This window comes from Eumetopias jubatus, unplaced genomic scaffold (assembly GCF_037043125.1).
Source record: "Eumetopias jubatus isolate StellerSeaLion01/CBP00866 unplaced genomic scaffold, mEumJub1_p1.0 scaffold_10, whole genome shotgun sequence".
Lineage (NCBI taxonomy): Eukaryota > Metazoa > Chordata > Mammalia > Carnivora > Otariidae > Eumetopias > Eumetopias jubatus.
This window is the reverse complement of record NW_028274816.1, coordinates 74,967,020-74,992,864: the sequence shown is the minus strand read 5'-3', so window position 1 is coordinate 74,992,864 and position 25,845 is coordinate 74,967,020. Positions and strand designations below refer to the sequence as shown.

At 48.0% G+C, this 25,845-nt stretch overlaps 1 protein-coding gene across 3 annotated transcripts in view; it reads left to right on the top strand.

The window, feature by feature from the left end:
- Positions 1-25,845, top strand: part of SHISA6 (shisa family member 6) — a 301,451-nt gene that overhangs the window by 8,816 nt on the left and 266,790 nt on the right. For all 3 annotated transcript variants that reach the window (XM_088027235.1, XM_088027234.1, XM_028124840.2), the window contains exon 2: positions 13,048-13,208. In XM_088027235.1, the coding sequence (XP_087883361.1) occupies positions 13,048-13,208 (161 nt within the window). The remainder of the gene's footprint in view (positions 1-13,047; positions 13,209-25,845) is intronic.

Genomic DNA, 25,845 nt, shown 5'->3' with positions numbered 1-25,845 from the left:
GGGCCTGGAACCCTGCTATGCACTGGCCACAAACTGTCTCACTGCATCCTTCCTTCACCCTCTGGGGATCCGTGCCCATTGAATGGCCGACGAAATCAACTCAGAGAGGCTTAGTAACTTGCCCAAGGTCACACAGCTAGAACATTGCCAGTCTCCATCTCCTTGGGGGGCCAGCCGGTTCTCATCTTCCCAGATGTAAACGGGTCAGTGATGCTCAGATGCCTTGAGAAAGCAAAGAACCCTCTGCCTTGTGCCCTGGCACGGGTTATCGTGCTGAGAAATGGGGGCACCACCACCCTACAGATCAGGGTACAGCAGAACCGGGCTGGTGGCCTCGCTTACATTACCTGCAGGGCACGAGGCCACCAGGGCGGAGCAAAGGCCTGTTTTCTTTTCTTTTCTTTCTTTCTTTCTTTTTTTTTTTTAAGATTTTATTTATTTGACAGAGAGAGAGCACAACAGGGGGGAGCGTCAGGCGGAGGGAGAGGGGGAAAAGCAGGCTTGTTTTCAAGAATGGATCCTGTTGGCTGAGGATGGTGAGGGCCATACGAAGAAAACATTAAAAAACAAAAGCGAAGCAAAACACCCTGATTCCAGTGGAGGAACAACAATGAAAACAACAAACCTTTACCGTATTGGCAGAACCCCCGGGGCAATTCTGCGAGTCCCAGCTCCAGAGAGTAATAGAGGCGCTAGGGAGAGGAAGTGATTTGGGGCCGAGAGGATGTGGACCTCGGGCCATTCCCAGTTTTAATTACTGAGACCCACAGCTCACAAACAGCTCCATTTATCGCCACCCCTCCTCCCTGCCCCATTTATAACATGTGGCACAGTGCACACAAGACAGAGTCACTGCTGGTTCCTGCTCTGGTCCTGTGCTTTCCCTGTTTCGTTCTTCCAGCTGTGTCTCCTAATTCCGCATTCTTTCCAGATGTTTCTCTGTCTCTTATGATCTCAAGTCCCCTGTCCTGAAAGGAACGCTCGAAGGAAGGCATCCCGGGGAACCTTCAGCGCCCTGGGCTTTACTCCCAAACTTCTGTTGTCCCAGTCAGTGGTGGCGGTCATGGCCAGGGTGGTGGTCCGTGGTGGGGCTTGCACTCCCTGGCCTGTGGCACCCAGGGCAGGGTCCCTGACTGAGGGGGGCACTCACCTGATTGAGGTGGGGGTGTGGGAACAATTTCCCTGGCTCTCTCCAGGGAGGGGGTGTTCCTGGGCACCGTTTCCAGTCCCCACCCCGGCTCAGACCCATACGGGTCAGAGGAACAGGAGAACCCTTGTTCCTCCTTGCCCAGGCCCGCTGTTCTCACCTCGAGACCATGGAGGCCGAGTTCCAGCCAGGCCCTGGGTGGCTACAACCTTGGCCCCGCTCCCTGGGCATTTGGGAGAGAGGAGTCGCTGCTTTCTGCAGGCTTCCCAAACACTCATTATTCCTTGCGTTCTTGGCATTTGGTTTTGTGTACTGTTCCCATTAGCTCCGGCATTAAAGTCTCATTACTTAGGACGTCTGTCCTCTGGACATATTCGTGGCTCCCTTAGCCAAATGTCCTCTTCTGGGAAGGATGCTTTCCGCTGTGTCCCCTCTTGGATCTTCCTTTGGTCTTGGTGGCCCAGGGAGGAAGGATTTGAACCCAGGAGGGCTTGTGGGGGAGTGGCTGTTCATTTTAAGAGGAGCCTGAGAGTGGGTTCCAGAGCCCACCCATCCCCTCCCCTTGAAGGTCTTGGGAATGCAGACCCTTGCCATCAGCCTTAGGGGTTGAGCGGGAATGGGCACTGGTTCCCACCTCTCAGGCACCAAGGCTGCTCTGGGCCCCATGGAAGGATCGGGATTCCAGCTACCCTGTTGGACTAGCAGCCGGCCGGCCCTCTGTGACTTTTTTGACTGCATCCCGAGAAGTTTGCTCGAACTTTCCCAGGGGATGACCGCCCCCGCCCCAGAGGCATGGTGGGTGGCACTCTTGCTACGCCGGGAAATCACACAGTTTTTCCGTTCTCAGATAACCGGGCCCACCTCTGGGCCGGCGTCTTCTCCCCCAGCCTCAAGCATTCACGAAGAGAATTGGGTCTTTTAGCAGAGGATCTGTCAGCTTCTCTCTCCCTCCCTCTTTCAAGCCCCATCATTAAAATGTTTCTTCTCCTTCCTTTTGGTGTCTTTGTCCGCTGTTGCTTGTTTCTCCCATCTCTCCTGCCTTTTTGATCCCTCTTCACTTCCATTGGGCTGCATCCCTTTGCTCTCTCTCCCTCCGGCTCTCCTTCTTGAACTTGTCCTGCTGTAACTTCATTAAACTGCATCGATTCAGACTCTGCTAATTCCGCGTGTATCCAAATCGGACCTGGGTGAGGTTGTTTTTCTTTCCTCTGTCTGATAAGAATCTGTGATGAACAGATTAATGGCTCAGACAAGACTGCAAAAATTGCACAGGACACACAGACCACGCGGAAGGACAGATTTTTCAAGCAGGCCCTTCATAGGTGGCTGGCATGCTAATTACCAATCATTCTTATCTATTCAATGAAGTAGCCTCCAAAGGTCAATTTTTTTTTTTTCTAGCCTGGTTTGTAATCCTGCAATGGCCCCCGGGAAGCAGTAAAAATGCACTTCCTTTAGAGTGTTTTAGCATTTCCATGCCCATTTCATTGATTGGGATTAGCCTGCCCCGGTTTCTGGTGAATTGGTGATGCTTGACCATAGGCTGCTTCGAATTCCCTTTTTAATTCCCTCTGGGGGCTCCTGCTAATTGCCTCTCTTGTTGTTTCTTTTCTTTTGTATTGCCCTGAGTTTTTAGAATCCGGAAACTCTCTCTCTTTCGGCTTTGGGAACTCTGCTGTGGGTTCTGCCGCAACCCAAAAGGTTCACCTCGTTCCCTCTTGCCACGGGATGAGCCCCTGGACACCAGGGGTTAGGAACCGGGGGTTTCCTGGGAGCTGAGATAAGAGGCAGGCTAATCCCACCTTGGGTCACTTTCTGTTGCCATGCCCTTGGGTGAGGCCCTTGGCCCCGACTTTAGTCTGTTAGCCTGGCTGTGGGATGGGGGCTCTCAAGTTGTGGAGGTGTGTTCTTCTCTGGCCCCATTCTGATCTCAGCATCCCTGGGAGGTTGAGGCGAGCAGAGTGTACATCTGTACCGTCAAATCCAACTGCCCTGGGAGAAAATGCATTTTCCTTGCACACTCCCTTCAGGTAAGAATGCTGTCTGCAGATGGCCTCCGGCGATTGCTTGTTTTTAGCATCTTAAACTCATAGAATCTCTTGGGTGAAAGGGACTTAGGAGGTGTTTTGGTCCTCCCATACATGTGCATCGAGACCTGGGCTCTCTCTATTCCTGGAGCTGTCCATTAGGTTGTTAGGACGTAATTCTCGTTAATTCTTACAGGGAGCCAACATTGACTTCTTGGCGTGAGGCATACCCAGTGGGGCAACCCAGAGGAAATGTATCCTTTCTTCTGGAAGACAAGAAAACTTCTTTCTCTATGAAGATAGCAGGGCATGCCCCCTTCAATCTCCCTTTTTTTTTTGGATAAACTCATCCCTAGTTATGAGTCTGTTCCTCACAGGACATGCATTCAAGTGTTCGTGCCTGTGTGAAGGAGGGTCACATAGAAATGGGCTTATAAATCTCTAACAGAACCCCCAAGTGACATTTCCAAGAGCAACATGCAGGTCTCAGTCATTCAGGCGCCTTGTAAACATCTGAAAGGTTCCTTTTGGGAAATTGGTTGGTCTCCAGGGCTAGGCACCTGTCTGTGTCCCCGACCATGATGTCAGGATGACACGTGTGTTTGCTCATCTTGTTCACACCTGTATTGTATGCCTAGAGTCATGCCTGGCACAAGGTGGGTGCTCAGGTAATGTGGTTGAACGAATAGATGGCTTAAGTAATTAAATTGGGGAGGATATTGGGTGGTCTTTATGTGTACCCCGCTCTTCTGATGGTTGCATTGATGCAAAGATGCTTGAGCTTGGAAATGCCAGTCACGTTTATGCTTTTTTTTTAAGTTTTTAATTTTTTTTAAAGATTTTACTTATTTATTGGACAGAGACACAGCGAGAGAGGGAACACAAGCAGGGGGAGTGGGAGAGGGAGAAGCAGGCTCCCCGCGGAGCAGGGAGCCCGATGCGGGGCTGGATCCCAGGACCGTGGGATCATGACCTGAGCCGAAGGCAGACGCCTAATGACTGATCCACCCGGGCGCCCCTATGCTTTTTTTTTTTTTTTAAAGAAGAAAGGAAGGAAGGAAGGAAAAAGAAGAAAGGAAAAGGGAAGTAGGAAGAATGAAGAAAAAACAAAACTCCAGCTGAATCCTTTGCAGCAAACGTTGCCCTGGCCAGTGTGATGCGTTTGCTCTTTTGTGCCCTGCTGGAATCCTGATTTGTTTTGCTCATGACGTGAGTCTCCTTGCCTTTTGGTGGTACTTTATCTTGGAGCTTCCTCACGGTCTAGCAGAAGCACAGTTTGTGACGGCCTCACAGAGAGGAACAGATTGGCTGTCTGTTTGCACTTGGCTGTCGGAGGCCGGGTTCAGGGTTCAGGGAAGACTGCTGTGTGACCAGAGGCATGCCCGTCCTGAGGCCTGAGCAGAAAAGATCGAACGTGGGTGGTGCCTTCCAGGACGACCCGTGGCCAGAGCGTGCCAAGTGGCTCCCTGTTCACACCCAGAGTTTTGCTCATCTGGTGCCATGGAGTCAGTCGCCCGGGATGCTCCTCTTCCACCCATACTTCTGCTGTGGTCCTGTGGGCTGAGCCTGTTTGCAGACACGAGGAGGTTGTCTCTGGATTTATTTATGAATCAAATATTTATATAGTGCTTCCTGGTTGCCAGGAAGTGGCAAAGTGCTCTGCGAATATTAACTCATTTAATCTCCGTAATAACTCTTAAGAGGTAGACATTCTTTTTGGCCTTATTATTTCAGCTTTATTTTTTCAATGAGGAAACAGAACCATGGGGCACTTACGTAACTAACTGGTGATCGCCATTGTACTGAGTGGTCAGCATTCCAACCCAGGAACTCTGGCTCCAGCATCCCCACGAGGCTATACCACCTTGGTTTTGCCTCAGCTGTGGATTTCGCTCTGTGCACTGATGCCAAGAAAACAAAAGAAAAAAACCAGTGGCAGGTACATCTGCTAACTCCTGTGTCACCCGACTGCCCACGTGGCTCTGCTGATAGATCGTGGGGAGCATTTTTGTTTTCCCCAGTTCAAAGTCGTGGTCGTCCTCGGCCCATCGAGGTCTTTAATTCATTCTCGGACAATCCAGATATTTCTGGAAAGTCGAGGCTTGGTGTTGACGCTACCCAGTTTCCCACTCCCGGGTAAATTTTCACATGATTCATGAGGCTGGGAATACAGTGTGTGGAAGGGGTTGCTCTGAAGGGCGGACGGGGGTGCCCCAGAGGAGGCACGTCTACGTTCCGCCTGGCTCGTGGCTGGCCGTCACGCGGCAGACCCCCGACAGGTGCCGGTCGGGATGGAGCAACGCGCCCTGCTTGCCTGGAAAACAAAGCAGGCGGGCCGAGCCTTCCCTCCCTGGGTCCCGCGGTGTTCATTGGCCACGATGAATTCCGATTGTGCCCGGGGACAACTCAGACCCCCAGAAGAGCTCGGTGCAGATGCACAAACATTGTTACCGCAACAAAGGAGATCTCCACACCCATTTGGAGCCTCTCTGTATGAGGAGAGCGGTCTTGTGCACACACAAAGCCAGCAGCTGTGTTTTTCGAGTGGACCGTGAGAGAACCAGGAATAAGAACTAAATGAAGCCATTCTCCTTGGTCTGTGTTTATTAAAAATATATTCACTTCGATTGTCCGGAGTGCATATTTCGGAGAATTAAAGGCACGCCAACTGCCCAGTAAACAGGTACGAGGATGAGGCTACAGAGGACACTAGCTCTTCCCAGCATCATGCAAAAGCTCCATTCTCTGGAACTCAGATAACCAGAATATTCGATTTAACTAGAATAGAATGTCCACATTCTACTTCTAGGACAAATACAAAAGTAGCCATCGGAGATTTACTTAAGGAGGAGAAATTAAAACAAAACAAAACAAAACAACCTTTCATGGTTCATCCTGCAGTTTTTACACGAATAGCTCCATTTGCCTAGCATAGTCTGCATTTGCTTAGTGTTCTCCAAAGAGAGCTAAAGATTAGGCTGGTGGCCCTCTCATGGAAGAAACTTGCATTCTTAAAAAAAAAAAAAAAATAGTTATATTCAGTATATTCTACTTAATTAGGCAGGAATGAGTTGAGAAAATTCTTCAAGATCCAGAGTGTTCTCATTAGTCCTCAGGAGTAAGAACATTAACCAGAATAGCTTATTCATGGAATAGTCGATCTGTTTGGCCTTTTATCATACGTATCCAACAGCAGAAATGTCTTCCTACTCCTTCCGGAAAACGAAAGGGCACAGTTAGGGGTCGAAGCGAGTCAGCTTGCCTTGCCCTTGGCAGAGAAAAGCTTACTGGACAGTAGGTGAACTTACTTTTTCCCCATCTGTGGCATTTGTGTGGCTCGGAACTCCTGAGACAGAAACTCCACGAAGCCCGGGGACAGTGGCTTCTCACTGGGGCCTCGTGCAGAACAAGGGTCTTAGGAAGTATGTTGGTGTTCTGCTCAGGACTTGGTGGGACAAAACAGTAGCCTGCTCAAAACAACATAAAAACGTTCCAAGCGGCTGACGTTGATGACTCACGAAGGTTGCTAGAAACGGGTAGCCGAGCGGGAGCTGCTTCTCTTTGGGCCAATTTTTCCACTAACAGTTGAGCACTCTCTAGAACCTTGTGTTCAGAGATCATTAGAGGGATGCATTAGGTGGAAAAACAAATGTGACGGAGTGGATGAATGGATAATCTGGTGGTGTAAAGGCAGCCCTCTGTCTCTTAACCTACCCGTTGGTGGAATCTGGATTTACCACCTCCTAGTTGTGTGCCCTCGGGCAAAATATAGCTAACCTTGCAAAAATCTTAATAGTCTCGGCAGTTAATTGTGGCTACTGATAGCATCTACCAAATCCTGTCATTTTGAGGATTAGAGGATACGGTGCATGTGTGAGTCTAGCATTGGTATCTGGCACATAGTAATTGCTCAATCAGTGATAGTGGTCCATTGCCTAAGTCTTTGAGTTCCTGCTGAATTTCCCAAGCAGGCAAGGTCATGAAGCAAAGGTATGAAGGTTTTATTTCTCTCTTGTCAAGGGGAATCACGTGCCCTTTTTAGAAAGATTCCATGTCTCTTGAATGCAGGTGGCAGCACATCAAAAATGTTGACTGGGCTTGGTCCGTGGTGTCCAGATAACTCAACACTTTGGGACATTCAAACACATTTCCATTTCCTTGGGATTGCTGACACTACTAACCAAGGTTTTTAAGCAGGTAGATCAGGGGTCTTGATCCAAATTGCTCCTTTACTGATCGTTTCTCCGTGCCTAAATGTTAGCTGGCATTTGCTAAATTGGCCGACCCAGCTGGAGAGACCAGAAGGACTCACTGGCGCAAGTGGACCCAGCATGGGGCAGTGAGATGAACATAAGCAGTGGTCCCGTGAGCAAAAGGACATGCGGACTCGGGTCACGCGTCCCGGATTTAAATTTCTCTTCCATCACGTTCCAGTCCTAGAGTTCGTCCAAGCCTCGGTTCCTGGTTAAATATCGGGGCGGTACCGCCTGCCAAGGTCACGCAGGGTTTGAGTGGGTGTCACGGCGGATCAGGCAGGCGAGCGCATGTAGAACCTGGTTAGTGCGGCACAGAGGTGAGGGGGTGTCTCAGAGATGCAGATGGTGAAGACACAGACGGGGGCTCCTGAGGACCCCTGAAGTTTCCTGGCCTGAATGCTCACAAACAACTGTTTTCCCTGCTCCGATTTGCTGCCCAGTTAATTTACTCTCCCCTGCTCGCCACGCGTCCACAAAAGCCAAGGAATCCGTGTGCCAAAGGGAGCAGCGAACCAAGGCCATGATCCAGGCAATTCAGGCAAAAAGCATGCTTTTTTAGACATATCCTGACCTTCCTTCTGCCCCCCGCCTCGGACTTGGAAGTAGCTGCCCACTCTCCCCGTCCCGCAAGCTGCACCTCCGTGTTCCTCAGTGACCGATTTTCTTTCCCGTGGTTGGAAAATAGCTCAGGCCCTAACCCATTTCCTGGGGCACATCCAGATTAATTAGGTGAGACTGGGATGGCACGTTTCAGAATTAGGATAATATTTATCAAGCACCCTGGGGAGAAGGGGGTGGAAGATGGAGAGGAGCAGAGGAACGGGAACAAGGAAGGGAGGTCACGAGCTGAGGGGCTGAGGGAACGGGGTGTGAGGGGGGCTGCCAGAGGGCACCGCTCCTGAGGACACCGCCTGGAAATTAGGGCCACCTCTCCCCTTGCCAGAAGGTGGGAGGACCGGGAGTGTGTCCCTGGCTACCATGCTCTTTATCAGGACCACACCGGGCAGGGACCTATACCCCCAGAGAGCCTGCCTCTTCGGGAACACCTCCTCTAGTGCATCCCTCCCCTTTGGCCGCGCTGCCCAGCTCAGCCCAGCCAAGCGGGCATCTGGAAAGGATACAGTGCAAGTCACTCTCTTCACGGGGAGACGGCCTAGCTGTACCCCAGGTAAAACTCCTTCTCCAGTCGCAAGCCAGACCCAAGCACACCGCTCTCCACCGAGCCCGATGGTCTTGAGAAAAGTGTCTTTCCTCCACCCCTGAGTCCTCAGAGCCCGCATCCTGCAGGGCTTCTTAGGGGCTGGGAGTCAAGAGCCTCTGCATCCTTTGAGAGGGGAGCGCCGTTCGAAAATCTCATCTCTGCTGCATCCTCCTTGGCTGATGAGCCCCGGGGCCAATCTCCTCGGAAATTGCCACGGACACTGTCAGTGGGGACCAAAGGGGGAGAGGAGCTGAAAGCCCTACAAAGGTGGGGACATGGCTGACCTTCACTTCTTCCTGTGTTTATGTAACGTGGCCAGGCAGTGTGCCAAGGCCTCAGGATACAACGAAGTCCCCGACAGACAGGCCCACTCCTTGGGGACCTTCCTTTCGGTATCTCTGGCCCAGCCCCGTGTCTGATCCTGGTACGGGCTGCTCAGTGGATATCTGTGGAGCCGGACTGCATTGAGCCTTAATCAAAGACTGGCTTTCCCTCATGCCGCACAGAGGTAGCTCAGGATTTCTTAACATCGCCACTGTTGACATTTTGGGCCAGATCATTCTTTGTTGTGGGGGGCTGGCTTGTTTAGCAGCACCCTTGGCCTCTGCTTACCAGAAGCCAACGGCACTTCCCTCCCCACGCGTGACTGCCAAAAATGTCTCTGGACGTTGCCAACTGCCGTCCCCCCTTGGGGGGGGGCAGCATCACTGTGGAGGAGCACCCTTGGAGACTGTCTTGGCCTCCCCAAAGCAGTGGACTTAACCACAAGACCCCATCCCCCTTCACAGTCACCAGAGGGGTAGGAGTCTTTATAAAAACTTGAGAGGCAAGAAACAGAAAGAAAATTAATATATACTTTTTTTTTTGTAGTAGTAGCTTTATTGAAATGTAGTGCACCTGCCATAAAATTCATCCTTACATTTTCGAGTGTACAATTTGGTGCTTTCTCTACATTCCCTGAGTTGTCTAGCTATCCTCTGGGAACATGTTCATCTCCCCCAGAAGAAACCCCATACCTATTAGCATTCACTCCCCACTTTCCCCTCCCCCAGTCCCCAGTCACCGCAAATCTACTTTCCGTCTCTATGGATCTGCCTAATCTGGACATTTTCTGTAAATAGAATCCCGTAACACATGGTCTTTGGCGACTGGCTTCTTTTACTTAGCATGATGTTTTCAAGGCATCTATTAGTACGTTGTTGCTTTTTCAGGCTGAATAAGGAGCACCTGGGTGGCTCAGTCCGTGAAGCATCTGCCTTTGGCTCAGGTCATGATCCCGGGATCCTGGGATCGAGTCCCACGTTGGGTTCCCTGCTCAGTGGGGAGTCTGCTTCTCCCTCTCACCCCTGTCCGTGCTTGCGCGCTCTCTCTCTCAAATAAATAAAATCTAAAAAAAAAAAAAAAAAAGGCAGAGTAAATAACCCATTGTGTGAGTATTCCACATTTTGTTTATCCATTCATCAGTCGATGGACATCTGGGCTCTTCCCACCTTCTGGTGATTATTGGTGATGCTGCTAGGAACCTTCATAGACAGGTGTTGTGTAGACATGAGTTTTTATTTCTGTTGGGTCTCTACCTAGGAGTAGAATTGCTGGTCTGTAGGGTGACTGTATGTTTAACCTTTTGAGGGACTGCCCAACTCTTTACCAAAAGGCCTGCACCATTTTACCTTCCCAGCAGTAGTGAATGAAGACTCCCATTTCTCCACAGGCTTGCCAACATTTGGTATTATCCGACTTCTTGGTGGTAGCTCTTCAAGTAGGTATAAACGGATGTCTCATCGTGGTTTTGATTTCCATTTCCCCGATGACTAATGATGCTGAGCTGCTTTTCATGCGCACCTTCTTTGGAGAAATGTCTTTTCTATCCTTCGTCCATTTTTAAATTGGGTTGTTTGTTGTTTTTTATTGTTGAGTTGTGAGAGTTCTTTATGTATTCTGAATATAAGTCGCCTCTCAGACACACGATTTACAAATATTTTCTCCCATTCCTGATGGTTGTGTTGCATTTTCTGGATGGTATCCTGGGATGCAGACAAGTTTTTAATTTTGGCAGAGTCCAGGATTTCTACTTTTTTCTTTGCTTGCTTGTGATTTTGGTGTCATAGATACGAAACCGCTGTGAAACCTGAGGTCACAAAGATGGACTTCCATACTTTCTTCGAAGAGTTTACAGTTTCAGCTCTAATATTTAGCTCCGTGATCCACTTTGAGTTAATTTTTGCATCTGGTGTGAATGAAGGGTCCAACTTCATTCTTTTGCATGTGGCTATCCACTTTTCCCAGCACCATTTGTAGAGGAAACTGCTCTTTCCCCGTTGAGTGATCTTGGCACCCTTGTTGAAAATCAATTGACCGTAGACGTATGAGTTCATTTCTGGGCTCTCAGTTCTATTCCATTGGCCTATATTTCTGTTATAACTTTCAAGCTCCCTGTTTCCTTACCATGGGAACGTGGTAGGGAAGTGTCTTTGATAACCAGAGGAACGAAGGAAATCAAGATAGCTTGCGTGGATTTGTGGTGACAAATACAGAAAATATTTATAACATTTTGGAATTAGAAGGGATCTAATTGGAAGGGTCATGTTCGTTTAAACCCTTTGTCTTGCTGATGGGGGAGAAAAGATCAGATTCCATTTTAGAGGTTAGCAGAGCTGCCTAAAGTCGAATAGCTCATTTGGGATTAGGACCCAAATCTCTCAACCTTTCAGGGCGGTGCGTGCTTCTCGTTCCCACACCCTGAATCTCAGGTCCCTCACCCGGACCCCGGGTCTGCCTGAACCTCCTTCGCCAACCTCGGGAGCTCCTGTGTTCTCCCTCACTGCTTGGTCCACCCCAGTGTCTGTTCCTCCCTTTTCAGCCGGAGAGAAGAGAATGCCAGCCACGGGAAAGCGTTTGGAACGTCTGAAATTGCTATATAAATGCCACTAAATGATAAGATTGCCAGGTTGATGCTCTTCTCCTCGGAAGGTTCAACATGTCAGAGGCAGCATAATGGAAGGCAATAATTCACTCTCAGACACGCTTTTAGACTGTGAGGGGGCAGGATGCTGGGCGCCAGAGTCCCAGTGTGAATGAAGCGGGGGGGGGGTGGTGATGGGCCAGGCTGGTGGCGGGGGCAGGGAGGCTTGGGGGCGTGGCACCTTGCCCACATCTTAGGGACTCCCCGAGTAGACGGAAGAGTCCCTGCCTAGCTTGTACAAAACAGAGGTGCACTCAGAACTGGGGACCTGGCCCTAAGGTGGCCTTCCTTCTCTGGGTGGCGGGGTGTTTGTAGCTTGTCCACACTTGCCTTCGCCACCTCCGACTATCCCTGCCTGTCTGTTTTTTCCACGAATGATGGTCACACACGCACAGGTCACATAGCACCCCCTCCGAGCGAGTCCTGTTTGAAACCTTGCTTCAGTTTATTAACTCAGAAACCACGTACTGATTTCGCCGAAACTGTGAGCCATTAGGTGGTGGGAACTGTGTCCTGTTTACCTCTGGCTCTGCGGTGACGTGTGCACGCTGGGTCCTCAGTAAATGCACATTTGGTGGTTGAAGGGATGTGTTGAGTGAATACAAGTTGCTCAGAGTTCGGGTAGCTGGGTCTCTTGCAGAGGGGCATGGCACTCCAGCCGTAGCAGCATCTCTGTGCATTCTTGTTTCTTCCTGTCCGTGTTTGTGTATTTTGTTGCCTCCTCTAAGCTCCAGCTGCAGTCACGGTCTGCACCGTCCGTGTGGTTGGGTGTTTACCTTGTTATTTGTATGTCCTGTGTTTGCAGTTACATCACACCTTTCATTCATTCTTTGTTGTTGTTGTTGTTTATTTATTTATTTATTTGAGAGAGAGAGAGAGAGAGAGAGAGAGAGAGAGAATGAGCACGAGTTGTGGGGAGGGACAGAAGCAGACTCCCTGCTGAGCAGGGAGCCCGATGCGGGGCTCGATCCCAGGACCCTGGGACCATGACCTGAGCCGAAGGCAGACGCTTAACCGGCTGAGCCACCCAGGCAGAGAGCTGGGTCCCCAGTATCCAGTACGTGCTACCCGGTGGGTGTTTCCCAAAGGGGCGATTGTGCCCGTGTTATGAGTAACCTGCTGTTGGAATCGAGGCTACAGACGTTCTGCGGGGGTGTCCTGCTGGCTGGCTGGGCACACATCTGCCAAGCATAGGGGGGTGTTTGGGTAGTCAGTATTTTGAAAGGGCTCACGTGACATACATTGAAGACAGAAACCGTAATCAGTCCCTGCATCCTCCCCCACCCCCGGGGACCAGTACCTGATGTAGCTGTGGCTCCTGAGAACAAAATACTGTGTGTGCGTCTCCTCCCATAGCTCTGTCCATCAAAGGGCCCACGGAAGTAAGCCAGCTCCCTCTGTGGTTGTGTCCACCTGCTCAGTGAATCTCACCGTGTGATCTCCTCCTTGTTTAGGGCTCTGGCCGACATCTTAAGACAACAGGGACCAATCCCCATAGCACACTGTGAAAGAGAAACTATCTCGGCTATCAATACCTCTCCCAAAGAGAACACACCGGTCAGATCGTCCTCCAAGAACCACTACACCCCCGTGCGTACGGCCAAGCCGACTCCAGGTAAGTGAGTGCTGATCGCCTTGCCTTGCGTCTTTGCTGGGGTGGGGGTGGGGGCGCTGGTTCGAGGTGTTGGTGATGCTTCACTCCAGTGGGGCAGGTGGTGCTCCACGGTGCTGTGAGAAGACTCTACTGGGCAGGCTGGGGCGTATGGACGAGCCTGGGGACCGTCTCCTGGGGAGGGCCTGACATCAGAGAGATGGTGCCATTGGGTGTCCTGGCTGGAGGATAGCAGACGATTCAGGGCACGTGTGATTGAGTCAGTGGTTGGCATACTCTCTTACCCGATAGGAGCCTTGTGGCGGGCGTGGTGGAGTGTGGTCCCCCACTTGCCCACTGGATGGGATGGTTTAGGTTGCCCAGGACGCCAGAGACGTAATGAGAAATTGCCATAGCCAGTCCCAACTATTGGAATGTACTTCCTGAGAGTAGGGATTATGTCTGTATTATAGGGTGACCTTGTCCAGTGCTCTGTAGATTCCCCCGAATATATGATGAGTTGCCATGTTCTAGCAGTCATCACGATAACCCCACGAAGGAAACGAAGCAGGGTGTATTTTTCTTGCCATATGGATCAATAAATGAAGCTCAGTGAAATTTAGCGACTTGGGCAAGAGCACTGAGATGTTAATGGTCATGAAAACATCAGCGATACGGTGATATAACTCCCATTTATTTGGGTCTTGCTCTGCGCCAAGTGATATGCTGAGCATTTTACGTGTATTTCCTTACTTGTCCTTCACAGCGATCTTAAAAGGACTTATATTGTCCCCATTTCATAAGAGGAACAGGAAAGTTCAGCAGTTTTTCCCAAGGACACATAGGGGGGAAGAAAGCCAGGCTCCAGACCCAGACATAGAGGTTGCAACAGTCAGGACTCAAAAATCCTAACATCCTAAACCAGTTGGGGACATGAATCCAAAGGGTCTGAGTGGATAGTCTCCTTCCAAGTGCAACTTGGATCTGAAAGCTTGACATCCATCACCCTAACGCCTTTTGGAGGATGGGGCTATAGGGGTCTGAACTTTACCTGCTGGAAGGATGCGCAGTCAGTCGCTTGGTGCCAGGAGGTATGGGCCAAATTCAAAAGTGTAGTGAACATGCTGCTGAGATCAAATTTCTTTTCCGTTCATTCTTGAACTTGCTTCAATTTATTTAAATCAGAAACCACGTACTTGCCTTTCAGGTAATCTACTGAAACCGTTTGGGGGTCTGATAGAAGGGAAGGACATTCATCTTCAAAAATATGTACCTATACATAAACACGTGTATTCATCCAACATTTTTAATACAATATAACGGGATTCGCGGACCTTTCCAGAGTTAGAAATCCCTGATTTAAAAGTAAAGACGAGAGATCTAAGATGCACTTTTAGCCTTACTATTATAGATGCTTAAGATGTCAGCAATGGAAGGAATCTTGGCAAAAACATCCAGACCAGGAGTCATCTATCTAGCTGCACATCAGGATCACCTAGGAGCTCTTGAAAATGCTGATTCCTGGGCCCTACACATTAACCCGAATTTCCAGGGATGCTACTGACATCATTGCTTGTGAAAACCTTACCAAGGTGATTCTAACCCTCAGACAAGGTGAAGAACCATTGATCCAGACGGATTCCTCATTTTATGAGTAAAGACCCTAAGAGGCTCTCCGGTGGTTCTCAAACTTGGCTGCATGTTGGAATCACCCCGGGGAGCTTTCAGAACGAGGGATACCTGAGTCCCACACCCAGAGAGTGTGATTTAATGTATGCGGGAGTGTGGCCCGAGCACGAGGCAGGGAGGTGCGTGCTGAAATCTTCCCAGCTGATTCTATTGTGGAGCAAAGTTTGAGATCGCCGGGTGGTGGAAAATGGCCTAACCATACCATTCTAACCAATCCTTGTTTTCGTCGATCACTGTTTAATCCAACCTTGGTGTTATGATCAGGGTTGAGGAGGGTATTTTTGTTGTCCTGAAGACTCGCGGTTTGAAGTCAGACCCCACTGTGCTCTGATTTCCTCTGTCTCGTTCACCAGCCTGCTTGCTCCCAGCTGCTGAATCCAGGCTGATTAAGTGGACAGTCCCAATTGGCTCTTAAATACATTTCTGGGCAGGAAGCTGTGTCATTTATTCTGGTATCGGTGTATATCCTCTCTCGGTAATCCAAGAAGGAAAACTTACAGTTCCGTGATTCACTTCCGTGCTTGTTCGGAGAAATCGCACCCTGTATTTCTCCACCTGCGACTCTTCACTTTGTCTTTCAAGACGGGCCTGGTTTCCCTGGTCCAGAGAGTGCTCTCAGTAGTGGTGACACTTAAATTTAAAAGCAATTTTGTAACCCTCAAATGCCTACAGCCTCTCATGGGCTCAACGGCTTTTCCATACAGCTGCTGATATCCTTTGCCACAGGATGTTGCAATTGGAGCAGAAGTTTCAACAGAACTTTCCCAAAGTGTCCAAAGGGGAGATTCACTGTGATTTTTGTCACCCCTCGAATCAACGAACCGCTGGTCGGAGGGGTACGGTGGCAGAAATACCGGGAGGCATCATAGGAGTCGTTCTGCTCCTCAAAGTGAGGTCCGTAGACCGCCTGCATCAGCATTCCCAGGGGGTTCGTGAGAGATGCGGTGTCTCAGGCTCCAGCTCACCTGCTGAAGGAGAACCTGCGTTTTTAAAAAAAGATTTTATTTGTTTATTTGAGAGAGAGAAAGGGCACAGAGGGAGAGTGAGAGGGAGAAACAGACTCCCCGCGGAGCAGGGAGCCCAATGCAGGGCTCGATCCCAGGACCCCGAGATATGACCTGAGCTGAAGGCAGACGCTTCACTGACTGAACCACACAGGCACCCGAGAACCTGCATTTTAGTGAAGTCATTTAGCAAGGGAAGTTAGAGAAGCGTTGGAAAAGCCTGGGCTTTGAAGTACAACCCCCTGTCTGTTTTCTGGCCCTGTGACTTCCTCCGTATATGACCTTGGCAGGCCGCTTGGTCTGAGTGTCCTTGTCTGCCCTTGAGGCTAATAGTACCTGCTTCCCTGAGTTGTTTTACGGATATAATGAGTTAAACCAACTAGAAGACTTAAAACTGGTCCTGACGCATAGCACACACTCCCTGTGAGCTGTGACCGGACTACAGAAGTATATCCACGGCTCATGGCAAGTTAGTAAAAAAAAAGAGGGAAAACCAAAGGCATTGGTATTCTTAGACAAGGCAGGGTCCGTGGGGTTGTGTCCGAGATGAAAGCCCCTGGACCCAGATCTTCCTGTGCTTGGCCCCCACCCACAGGGCATCTTCTGAGGGCGAAAGTGATTTGTCAGGCTTTGTAGGGCTCCATCCAGTTTTTGGATGCCCAAAGCACATGCCTGGTTAGATTAGGAAATGGGGTAAGTTCTCCCTTAAGAATCATAATGCAGAGAGAACATGAGTAGCAAAAGTACCATTTGTTGAGCACCTACTATGCGCTGGGTCCTCTGTTAAACACTATTTAAATTTTTATTTTATTTTATTTATTTTAAATATTTCATTTTTAAGTAATCTCTACACCCAGTGTGGGGCTCGAACTTAAAACTCAGAGATCAAGACTCGCGTGCTCTACCAACTGAGCCAGCCACGCACCCCTAGGGTTTGATTTTAATTCCAGGAGACACTTTATTACACAGGTGGACCCTGTAAGTTTTCTTAGGTATAGGAGCTCGTATCCCCATGTTAGAAAATTCCTCTTTCCTTCTGGAAGAGCCTTTTAGCTAACGCTTCCAGAAGTCCCTTCTCGACTTTGAAGGGAGATGCATGATGGACAGTGTGGTCCATGAACCGGCTGTGACTGCATCCCCACGGGAATTGGTTAGCAACGCAGAACCTTGGGCCCTTTCCCAGAAGTACTGAGTCAGAATCTGCTCTTTAACATGATCTTCAGATGATGCATAAGCGCATTCAGGTGGAAGAAGCTCCTTTTAGCGTAGGGAGCCTCAGCCCTGGCTGCACAATGGACTGGGGTACACAGTGCCGAAACTATTCATGCTTGGCTCTCACCCTCAGAGTTTCTGCATTAATTGGTCAGGAGTGGTACCTGGACATTGGTATTTTTCAAGAGCTTCCCACGTGGCTGGTTCTCATGTTCAGCAAACTTGGGGAACCGGAGCTGAGAGGGAGACTGGCAAGTGAGGGAAACATCTTGAGGGCTGTGGAGCGTGGGTGCACCTCAAGACCCAGCAGCTCGAGCCTGGCTGGCCAAGGTTAGCAGGCTGCAGAGACACATCATCCCCACGGCAGGCAGGGCAGAAGGACTGGAGGACACAGGTGCGCCGAGGGGGAGGGACCGGTCTGCAGCTCTGATGGGGTCACTGTGCAGCAGTGGGGATGAGCAGAAATACCAGAATGGATCGGAGGGTCGGGTAGAGCCAGGCATCGGGAAATGCACCAGGATCTGGAGCTGCAAGTCCCCAGAGGCTCCTAGGGGGCCGGGGGAGGGGACGGGCTTGCTTGGTCTTCAAGGGTGGGGAGGAATGGAGACTTAGCATCTGCCTGGCCTGACTCAGCCCTAAAGAGCCTGGCTGGGGGCCGCTGGGGGACAGCGGGGTACCTGTCCCTCCCAGTAGCAGGTGACACCACGTGTTGGGGTTCCAAACTTTTGATACCCAACTTCCCCCCTTATCAAGAGTGGCCTCAGCTGGAGGAAATAAATATTTATGTCCCGGCCACACACCACTGTGAGTTGTATAAATGAGCAATCAGTCATCCTGCCTCTTGTCAAAGCTGTGTGTTATAATGGCAGACGAAGGGAGCCAAGGGACGTGACTGTTTAAGCTTTGTGGAGACTGGGAATGAAGCATGGGCAGCTGACAGAGGGGCGCTTTGTCACAGCTCCGCGTAGCCGGGCCCCTCGCTGTTCCTGCCACCTTCCGTGTCTCTTGCTGGAATCCAGACCCTGTCCCTCCTCATGTCCAGTCCATGCCTGCCTTGGGGTCTTTCCCTCTTTTGATTTTTGGCCGGAAGCTTTCTGTCACCAGATCTCGGTGCTGCGAAATCCAATGCTCTGATGGCACCGCCTTGCCCAACTCCTCATCTTCACCGGTCCCCTGCCTTACTTTCTTCTGAGCATGTAAGCCGTCTAACTAACATTGTGTACTTGTTGGCTCGTTGGTTCACTGTCTTTGCCGCTATCAGAATGTAAGCTCCACAAAGCAAGGGTTTTGTCTTTGTCTTCACTGTAGTGTCTCTGGACCAGGGGCATTGCCTGGAAGATCACGGGTTCTCGGTGACTGTGCAGGGAATGAATGAATGAATGATGACACAGTTCCTTCCTAGGATGGACGTAGGAGCCAGCACGCAGGTACTGGTTACGCAGCTGCGTGCTACAGAGCTCCCATAAAGATTGCGTGTCCCTTCTGTGGCCTTCTGTGTAACATCAGTGGGGAGTCGGTCACTTGGACAGCCTGGCAGTCTGGTCATCTGGCGTTAGGCTGAGCTGGAGGCCCTGGTTACCAGCGCCCAGGCTTTTCACCAACGCCCCTCCCCAACCCCTGGCTCTCTCCTCCTGTCTGGGGCTGACCCAGCTCTCCATGGCACAGTGTGGCCAGAGGCTGGAAGCTTCACCTCCCTGCCTCCCTGGCTGGGCACAGAGAGGCCCTGACCCAGGGGGCCCCCACCCTTCTGCCCACTGACCCAAGAAAGACTCCTTTGCAGAGGTCTTGGAAGCTAAGGCAGATCAGAGTCCCCGTTCACAGGGATCGGTTTGGGGCTGTGGGCTATACACCTGAACTCTGAGAAACTTCTGGTCAACCTCAGCCCCTCAAGGGAAGTGGGATTCTTCTTTGTCTCATCCCCAGGGAGATAGGACTGTCTTGTTCTAGAAGGGGTTGACATGGTGGCCACAGATGATGTTGGAGCTCTTGGGACGGTGAGATCGGCTGACCCAGGGTGTTTGAGTTGGAGCTGGGCAGACCTGGGTGTGACTCCTCCTTGCCCACTCACAGGCTGTAGGACCCCGGCTTGCATCCGGCACCTGTGAAGTGGGGTAACAGGCACCCTCCTTAGAGCAGAGGGCCGTTGACGCGTTGAATGGAACAGTCTGTATTTCAAGGGCACTGGCATGGCTCTGACCTTATGCTCAGGGGCCACCTTCATTTCAATCATTCTTTTTTTTTTAATAATTTTTTATTGTTATGTTAATCACCATACATTACATCATTAGTTTTTGATGTAGAGTTCCATGATTCATTGTTTGTGCATAACACCCAGTGCTCCACGCAGAACGTGCCCTCTTTAATACCCATCACCAGGCTAACCCATCCCCCCACCCCCTCCCCTCTAGAACCCTCAGATTGTTTTTCAGAGTCCATCGTCTCTCATGGTTCGTCTCCCCCTCTGACTTACTCCCCTTCATTCTTCCCCTCCTGCTATCTTCTTCTTTTTTTTTTTCTTAACATATATTGAATTATTTGTTTCAGAAGTACAGATCCGTGATTCATCAGTCTTGTACAATTCACAGCGCTCACCATAGCACATACCCTCCCCAATGTCTATCACCCAGCCACCCCATCCCTCCCACCCCCCAGCATTCCAGCAACCCTCAGTTTGTTTCCTGAGATTAAGAATTCCTCATATCAGTGAGGTCATATGATACATATCTTTCTCTGATTGACTTATTTCACTCAGCATAACACCCTCCAGTTCCATCCACGTCGTTACAAATGGCAAGATCTCATTCCTTTTGATGGCTGCATAATATTCCATTGTGTATATATACCACATCTTCTTTATCCATTCATCTGTCGATGGACATCTTGGCTCTTTCCACAGTTTGGCTATTGGGGACATTGCTGCTATAAACATCGGGGTGCACGTACCCCTTCGGATCCCTACATTTGTATCTTTGTGGTAAATACCCAGTAATGCAATTGCTGGATCGTACGGTAGCTCTATTTTCAGCGGTTTGAGGAACCTCCATACTGTTTTCCAGAGTGGTTACACCAGCTTGCATTCCCACCAACAGTGTAGGAGGGTTCCCCTTTCTCCACATCCCTGCCAACATCTGTCGTTTCCTGACTTGTTAATTCTAGCTATTCTGACGGGTGTGAGGTGGTATCTCATTGGGGTTTTGATTTGCATTTCCCTGATGCTGAGCGATCTTGAGCACGTTTTCATGTGTCCGTTGGCCATTTGGATGTCTTCTTTGGAAAAATGTCTGTTCATGTCTTCTGCCCATTTCTTGATTGGATTATTTGTTCTTTGGGTGTTGAGTTTGATAAGTTCTTTATAGATTTTGGATACTAGCCCTTTATCTGATATGTCATTTGCAAATATTTTCTCCCATTCTGTCGGTTGTCCTTTGGTTTTGTGGACTGTTTCTTTTGCTGTGCAAAAGCTTTTTATCTTGATGAAATCCCAATAGTTCATTTTTGCCCTAGCTTCCCTTGCCTTTGGCGATGTTTCTAGGAAGAAGTTGCTGCGGCTGAGGTCGAAGAAGTTGCTGCCCCTGTTCTCCTTTAGGATGTTGATGGACTCCTGTCTCACGTTTAGGTCTTTCAACCATTTGGAGTCTATTTTTGTGTGTGGTGTAAGGAAATGGTCCAGTTTGATTCTTCTGCATGTGGCTGTCCAATTTTCCCAACACCATTTGTGGAAGAGACTGTCTTTTTTCCACTGGACATTCTTTCCTGCTTTGTCAAAGATGAGTTGACCATAGGGTTGAGGGTCCATTTCTGGGCCCTCGATTCTGTTCCATTGATCTATGTGTCTGTTTTTCTGCCAGTACCATACTGTCTTGATGATGACAGCTTTTAATAGAGCTGGAAGTCCGGAATTGTGATGCCACCGGCTTTGCTTTTCTTTTTCAGTATTCCTCTGGCTATTCGGGGTCTCTTCTGGTTCCATACAAATTTTAGGATTATTTGTTCCATTTCTTTGAAAAAGGTGGATGGTATTTTGATGGGGATTGCATTGAATGTGTAGATTGCTCTAGGTAGCACTGACATCTTCACAATGTTTGTTCTCCCAATCCATGAGCATGGAACGTTTTTCCCTTTCTTTGTGTCCTCTTCAATTTCTTTCATGAGTATTTCATAGTTTTCTGAGTACAGATCCTTTGCCTCCTTGGTTAAATTTATTCCTAGGTATCTTATGGTTTTGGGTGCAATTGTAAATGGGATCGACTCCTTGATTTGTCTCTCTTCTGTCTTGTTGTTGGTGTATAGGAATGCCACTGATTTCTGTGCATTGATTTTATATCCTGCCACTTGACTGAATTCCTGTATGAGTTCTAGCAGTTTTGGGGTGGAGTCTTTTGGGTTTTCCACATACGGTATCATATCATCTGCAAAGAGTGAGAGTTTGACTTCCTCTTTGCCGATTTGGATGCCTTTGATTTCTTTGTGTTGTCTGATTGCCGTGGCTAGGACTTCTAATACTATGTTGAATAGCAGTGGTGAGAGTGGACATCCCTGCTGCGTTCCTGACCTTAGGGGAAAAGCTCTCAGCTTTTCTCCTTTGAGAATGATATTTGCTGTAGGTTTTACATAGATGGCTTTTATGATATTGAGGTATGTACCCTCTATCCCTATACTCTGAAGAGTTTTGAGCAAGAAAGGATGCTGTACTTTGTCAAATGCTTTTTCTGCATCTATTGAGAGGATCATACGATTCTTGTTCTTTCTTTTCTTAATGTATTGTATCACGTTGATTGATTTGCGGATGTTGAACCAACCTTGCAGCCCAGGGATAAATCCCACTTGGTCGTGGTGAATAATCCTTTTAATGTACTGTTGGATCCTATTGGCTAGTATTTTCGTGAGAATTTTTGCGTCCATGTTCATCAAGGATTTTGGTCTGTTATTCTCCTTTTTGATGGGGTCTTTGTCTGGTTCTGGGATCAAGGTAATGGTGGCCTCATAAAATGAGTTTGGAAGTTTTCCTTCCATTTCTATTTTTTGGAAGAGTTTCAGGAGAATAGGTATTAATTGTTCTCTAAATGTCTGATAGAATTCCCCTGGGAAGCCATCTGGCCCTGGGCTTTTGTTTGTTGGGAGATTTTGGATGACTGCTTCAATTTCCTTAGCGGTTATAGGTCTGTTCAGGTTTTCTATTTCTTCCTGGTTCAATTTTGGTAGTTGATACATCTCTAGGAATGCACCCATTTCTTCCAGGTTATCTAATTTGCTGGCATAGAGTTGCTCATAATATGTTCTTATAATTGTTTGTATTTCTTTGGTGTTGGTTGTGATCTCTCCTCTTTCATTCATGATTTTGTTGATTTGGGTCATTTCTCTTTCCTTTTTGATAAGTCTGGCCAGGGGTTGATCAATCTGTTAAATCTTTCAAAGAACCAGCTCCTAGTTTCGTGGATCTGTTGTACTGTTCTTTTGGTTTCTAGTTCATTGATTTCTGCTCTGACCTTTATGATTTCTCTTCTCCTGCTGGGTTTAGGCTTTCTTTGCTGTTCTTTCTCCAGCTCCTTTAGGTGTAGGGTTAGGTTGTGTATTGGAGACCTTTCTTGTCTCTTGAGACAGGCTTGTATTGCTATATACTTTCCTCTCAGGACTGCCTTTGTTGTATCCCAAAGATTTTGAACAGTTGTGTTTTCATTTTCATTGGTTTCCGTGAATTTTTTTAATTCTTCTTTAATTTCCTGGTTGACCCATTCGTTCTTCAGTAGGATGCTCTTTAGCCTCCATGTGTTTGAGTTCTTTCCGACTTTCCTCTTGTGATTGAGTTCTAGTTTCAAAGCATTGTGGTCTGAAAATATGCAGGGAATGATCCCAATCTTTTGGTACCGGTTGAGACCTGATTTGTGACCTAGGATGTGATCAATTCTGGAGAATGTTCCATGGGCACTAAAGAAGAATGTGTATTCCGTTGCTTTGGGATGGAATGTTCTGATATGTCTATAAAGTCCATTTGGTCCAGTGTGTCATTTAAAGTGTTTATTTCCTTGTTGATCTTTTGCTTAGATGATCTGTCCATTTCAGTGAGGGGGGTGTTAAAGTTCCCCACTATTACTGTATTGTTGTCAATGTGTTTCTTTGCTTTTGTTATTAATTGCCTCCTAAAAGTGGCTGCTCCCACGTTAGGGGCATAGATATTTACAATTGTTAGATCTTCTTGTTGGATAGACCCTTTAAGTAGGATATAGTGTCCTTCTTCATCTCTTATTACAGTCTTTGTTTTAAAATCTAATTTGTCTGATATAAGGATTGCCACCCCAGCTTTCTTTTGGTGTCCATTAGCATGGTAAATGGTTTTCCACCCCCTCACTTTCAATCTGGGGGTGTCTTTGGGTCTAAAATGAGTCTCTTGCAGACAGCCTATCCATGGGTCTTATTTTTTTAATCCAATCTGATAGCCTGTGTCTTTTGATTGGGGCATTGAGCCCATTTACATTCAGGGTAACTATTGAAAGGTATGAATTTAGTGCCATTGTATTGCCTGTAAGGTGACTGTTGCTGTATATTGTCTGTGTTCCTTTCTGATCTATGCTGCTTTTAGGCTCTCTCTTTGCTTAGAGGACCTCTTTCAATATTTCTTGTAGGCCTGCTTTTGTGTTTGCAAATTCCTTTAGTTTTTGTTTGTCCTGGAAGCTTTTGATCTCTCCTTCTATTTTCAATGAGAGCCTAGCTGGATATAGTTTTCTTGGCTGCAGATTTTTCTCATTTAGTGGTCTGAAGATATCATGCCAATCCTTTCTGGCCTGCCAGGTCTCTGTGGATAGGTCTGTTGCCAGTCTAATGTTTCTACCATTGTAGGTTACAGATCTCTTCTGCCGAGCTGCTTTCAGGATTTTCTCTTTGTCTCTGAGACCTGTAAGTTTTACTGTTAGATGTCGGGGTGTTGACCTATTTTTATTGATTTTGAGAGGGGTTCTCTGTGCCTCCTGGATTTGGATGCCTGTTTCCTTCCCCACATTAGGGAAGTTCTCTGCTATTATTTGCTCCAATATACCTTCTGCCCCTCTCTCTCTTTCTTCTTCTTCTGGGATCCCAATTATTCTAATGTTTTATTGTTATCGTATCGCTTATCTCTCGAATTCTGCCCTCGTGATCCTGTAGTTGTTTCTCTCTCTTTTTCTCAGCCTCTTTATTTTCTGTCATTTGGTCTTCTATATCACTGATTCTCTCTTCTGCCTCATTTATCCTAGCAGTTAGTGTCCCCATTTTTGATTGCACCTCATTAATAGCCTTTTTGATTTCGACTTGGTTAGGTTTTAGTTCTTTTATTTCTCCAGAAAGGGTTTCTCTAATAACTTCCACACTTTTTTCAAGCCCAGCTAGTATCTTTAAAGTCATGATTCTGAACTCTAGGTCCGACATCGTACTAATGTCAGAATTGAGTAGGTCCCTGGCAGACGGCACTACCTCTTGTTCTTTTTGCTGAGGTGATTTTTTTCATCTTGTCATTTTGTCCAGAGGAGAACAGATGATTGAGAGAACAGAATGCTAACAGGTTAACAACGTCTCCAGCAAATATACTCTATACAAATCAGAAAAGACCTGAAACCAGGGGACAAGAAAGGGAAAGAAAGAAGTGAAAAAAAAAAAGGAAAAAGAAAAAGATAAAAACAAAGAAAAACAGAAAACAAAAAAAAAAACCAGAATATGATCAAATATGATCAGGCTAGTGCATAGATCAGTGCCACACAGTAGCTTTTGGGCATATTTTGGTCTGTTAGAAGAAAGTGCCTGCTAAAATTTAAAGGAAGAAAGACTTATATATGTACAAAATAAGGGTTGATACAATGAAGGGATGGCAGATGAATGTAAAGACGAAAATTATAAAAGATTTTATAAAAGGAATTGATAAGAAGTTGTTTTTTAAAAGAAAGAAGAAGATTTAAAAAGAAAAAAAAGAAAAAAAAAGGGAGAGAATGTGATCAGGCAGGAGAATAGAACAAAGGCATACACTAGTGATTTAGGGTATATTTTGATCTGTTAGAAGAAAATGTATCTAAAAATTTTAAAGAGAGAACAACATATATATATATGTATATATGCCAAAAATAAGGGTAACTACTATGAAGGGATAAAAATATGACTCTAAAAATGAAAAATAAAAAATGTTTTTTTTAAAAGGGATTGATAAGATGTTGGTTGAAAAAGGGAAAAAAAATTTAAAAAAAAAGGTAAAAAAATTAACTTTGAAAAACTAATGAATCATGTTAAAAAGCCATGAATTCTATGTGCAGTATTCCCCTAGCGCTGGAGTTCTCCCGTTCTCCTTGATCGGTAAACTTGGTCTTGGCTGGCTGGCTGTTCCTGCTGATCTTCTGCGGGAGGGGCCTGTTGCTGTGGTTCCCAAATGTCTTTGCCGGAGGCGGAATTGCCCCGCCCTTGTGAGTCCAGGCTAAGCAAGCTGCTCCGGTTTGCTCTCAGGAGCTTTTGTTCCCTGCAAGCTCTCGGTACAGCTTTGGAGGACCAGGGTGAAAATGGTGGCCTCCCAGTCTCTGCCCGGAGGAGCCGAGAACTTGGGGCCCCGCTCCTCAGTGCGCCCCCAGAGAAAAGCAGTCAGTCACCCCCGGTCTCCGGCCGCACTCCGTGCTCACCCGGCCTGTGACCGAGCGTTTCTATCTCTGGCACCCGACCCCGTGTGGAGTCTCCAAACCCAGCAGATCCCTGCGGTGCGCTCCTGCGCCGCTCCTCCCGGGGGAGGGAGGGGAGTCTCCCCGGATCTG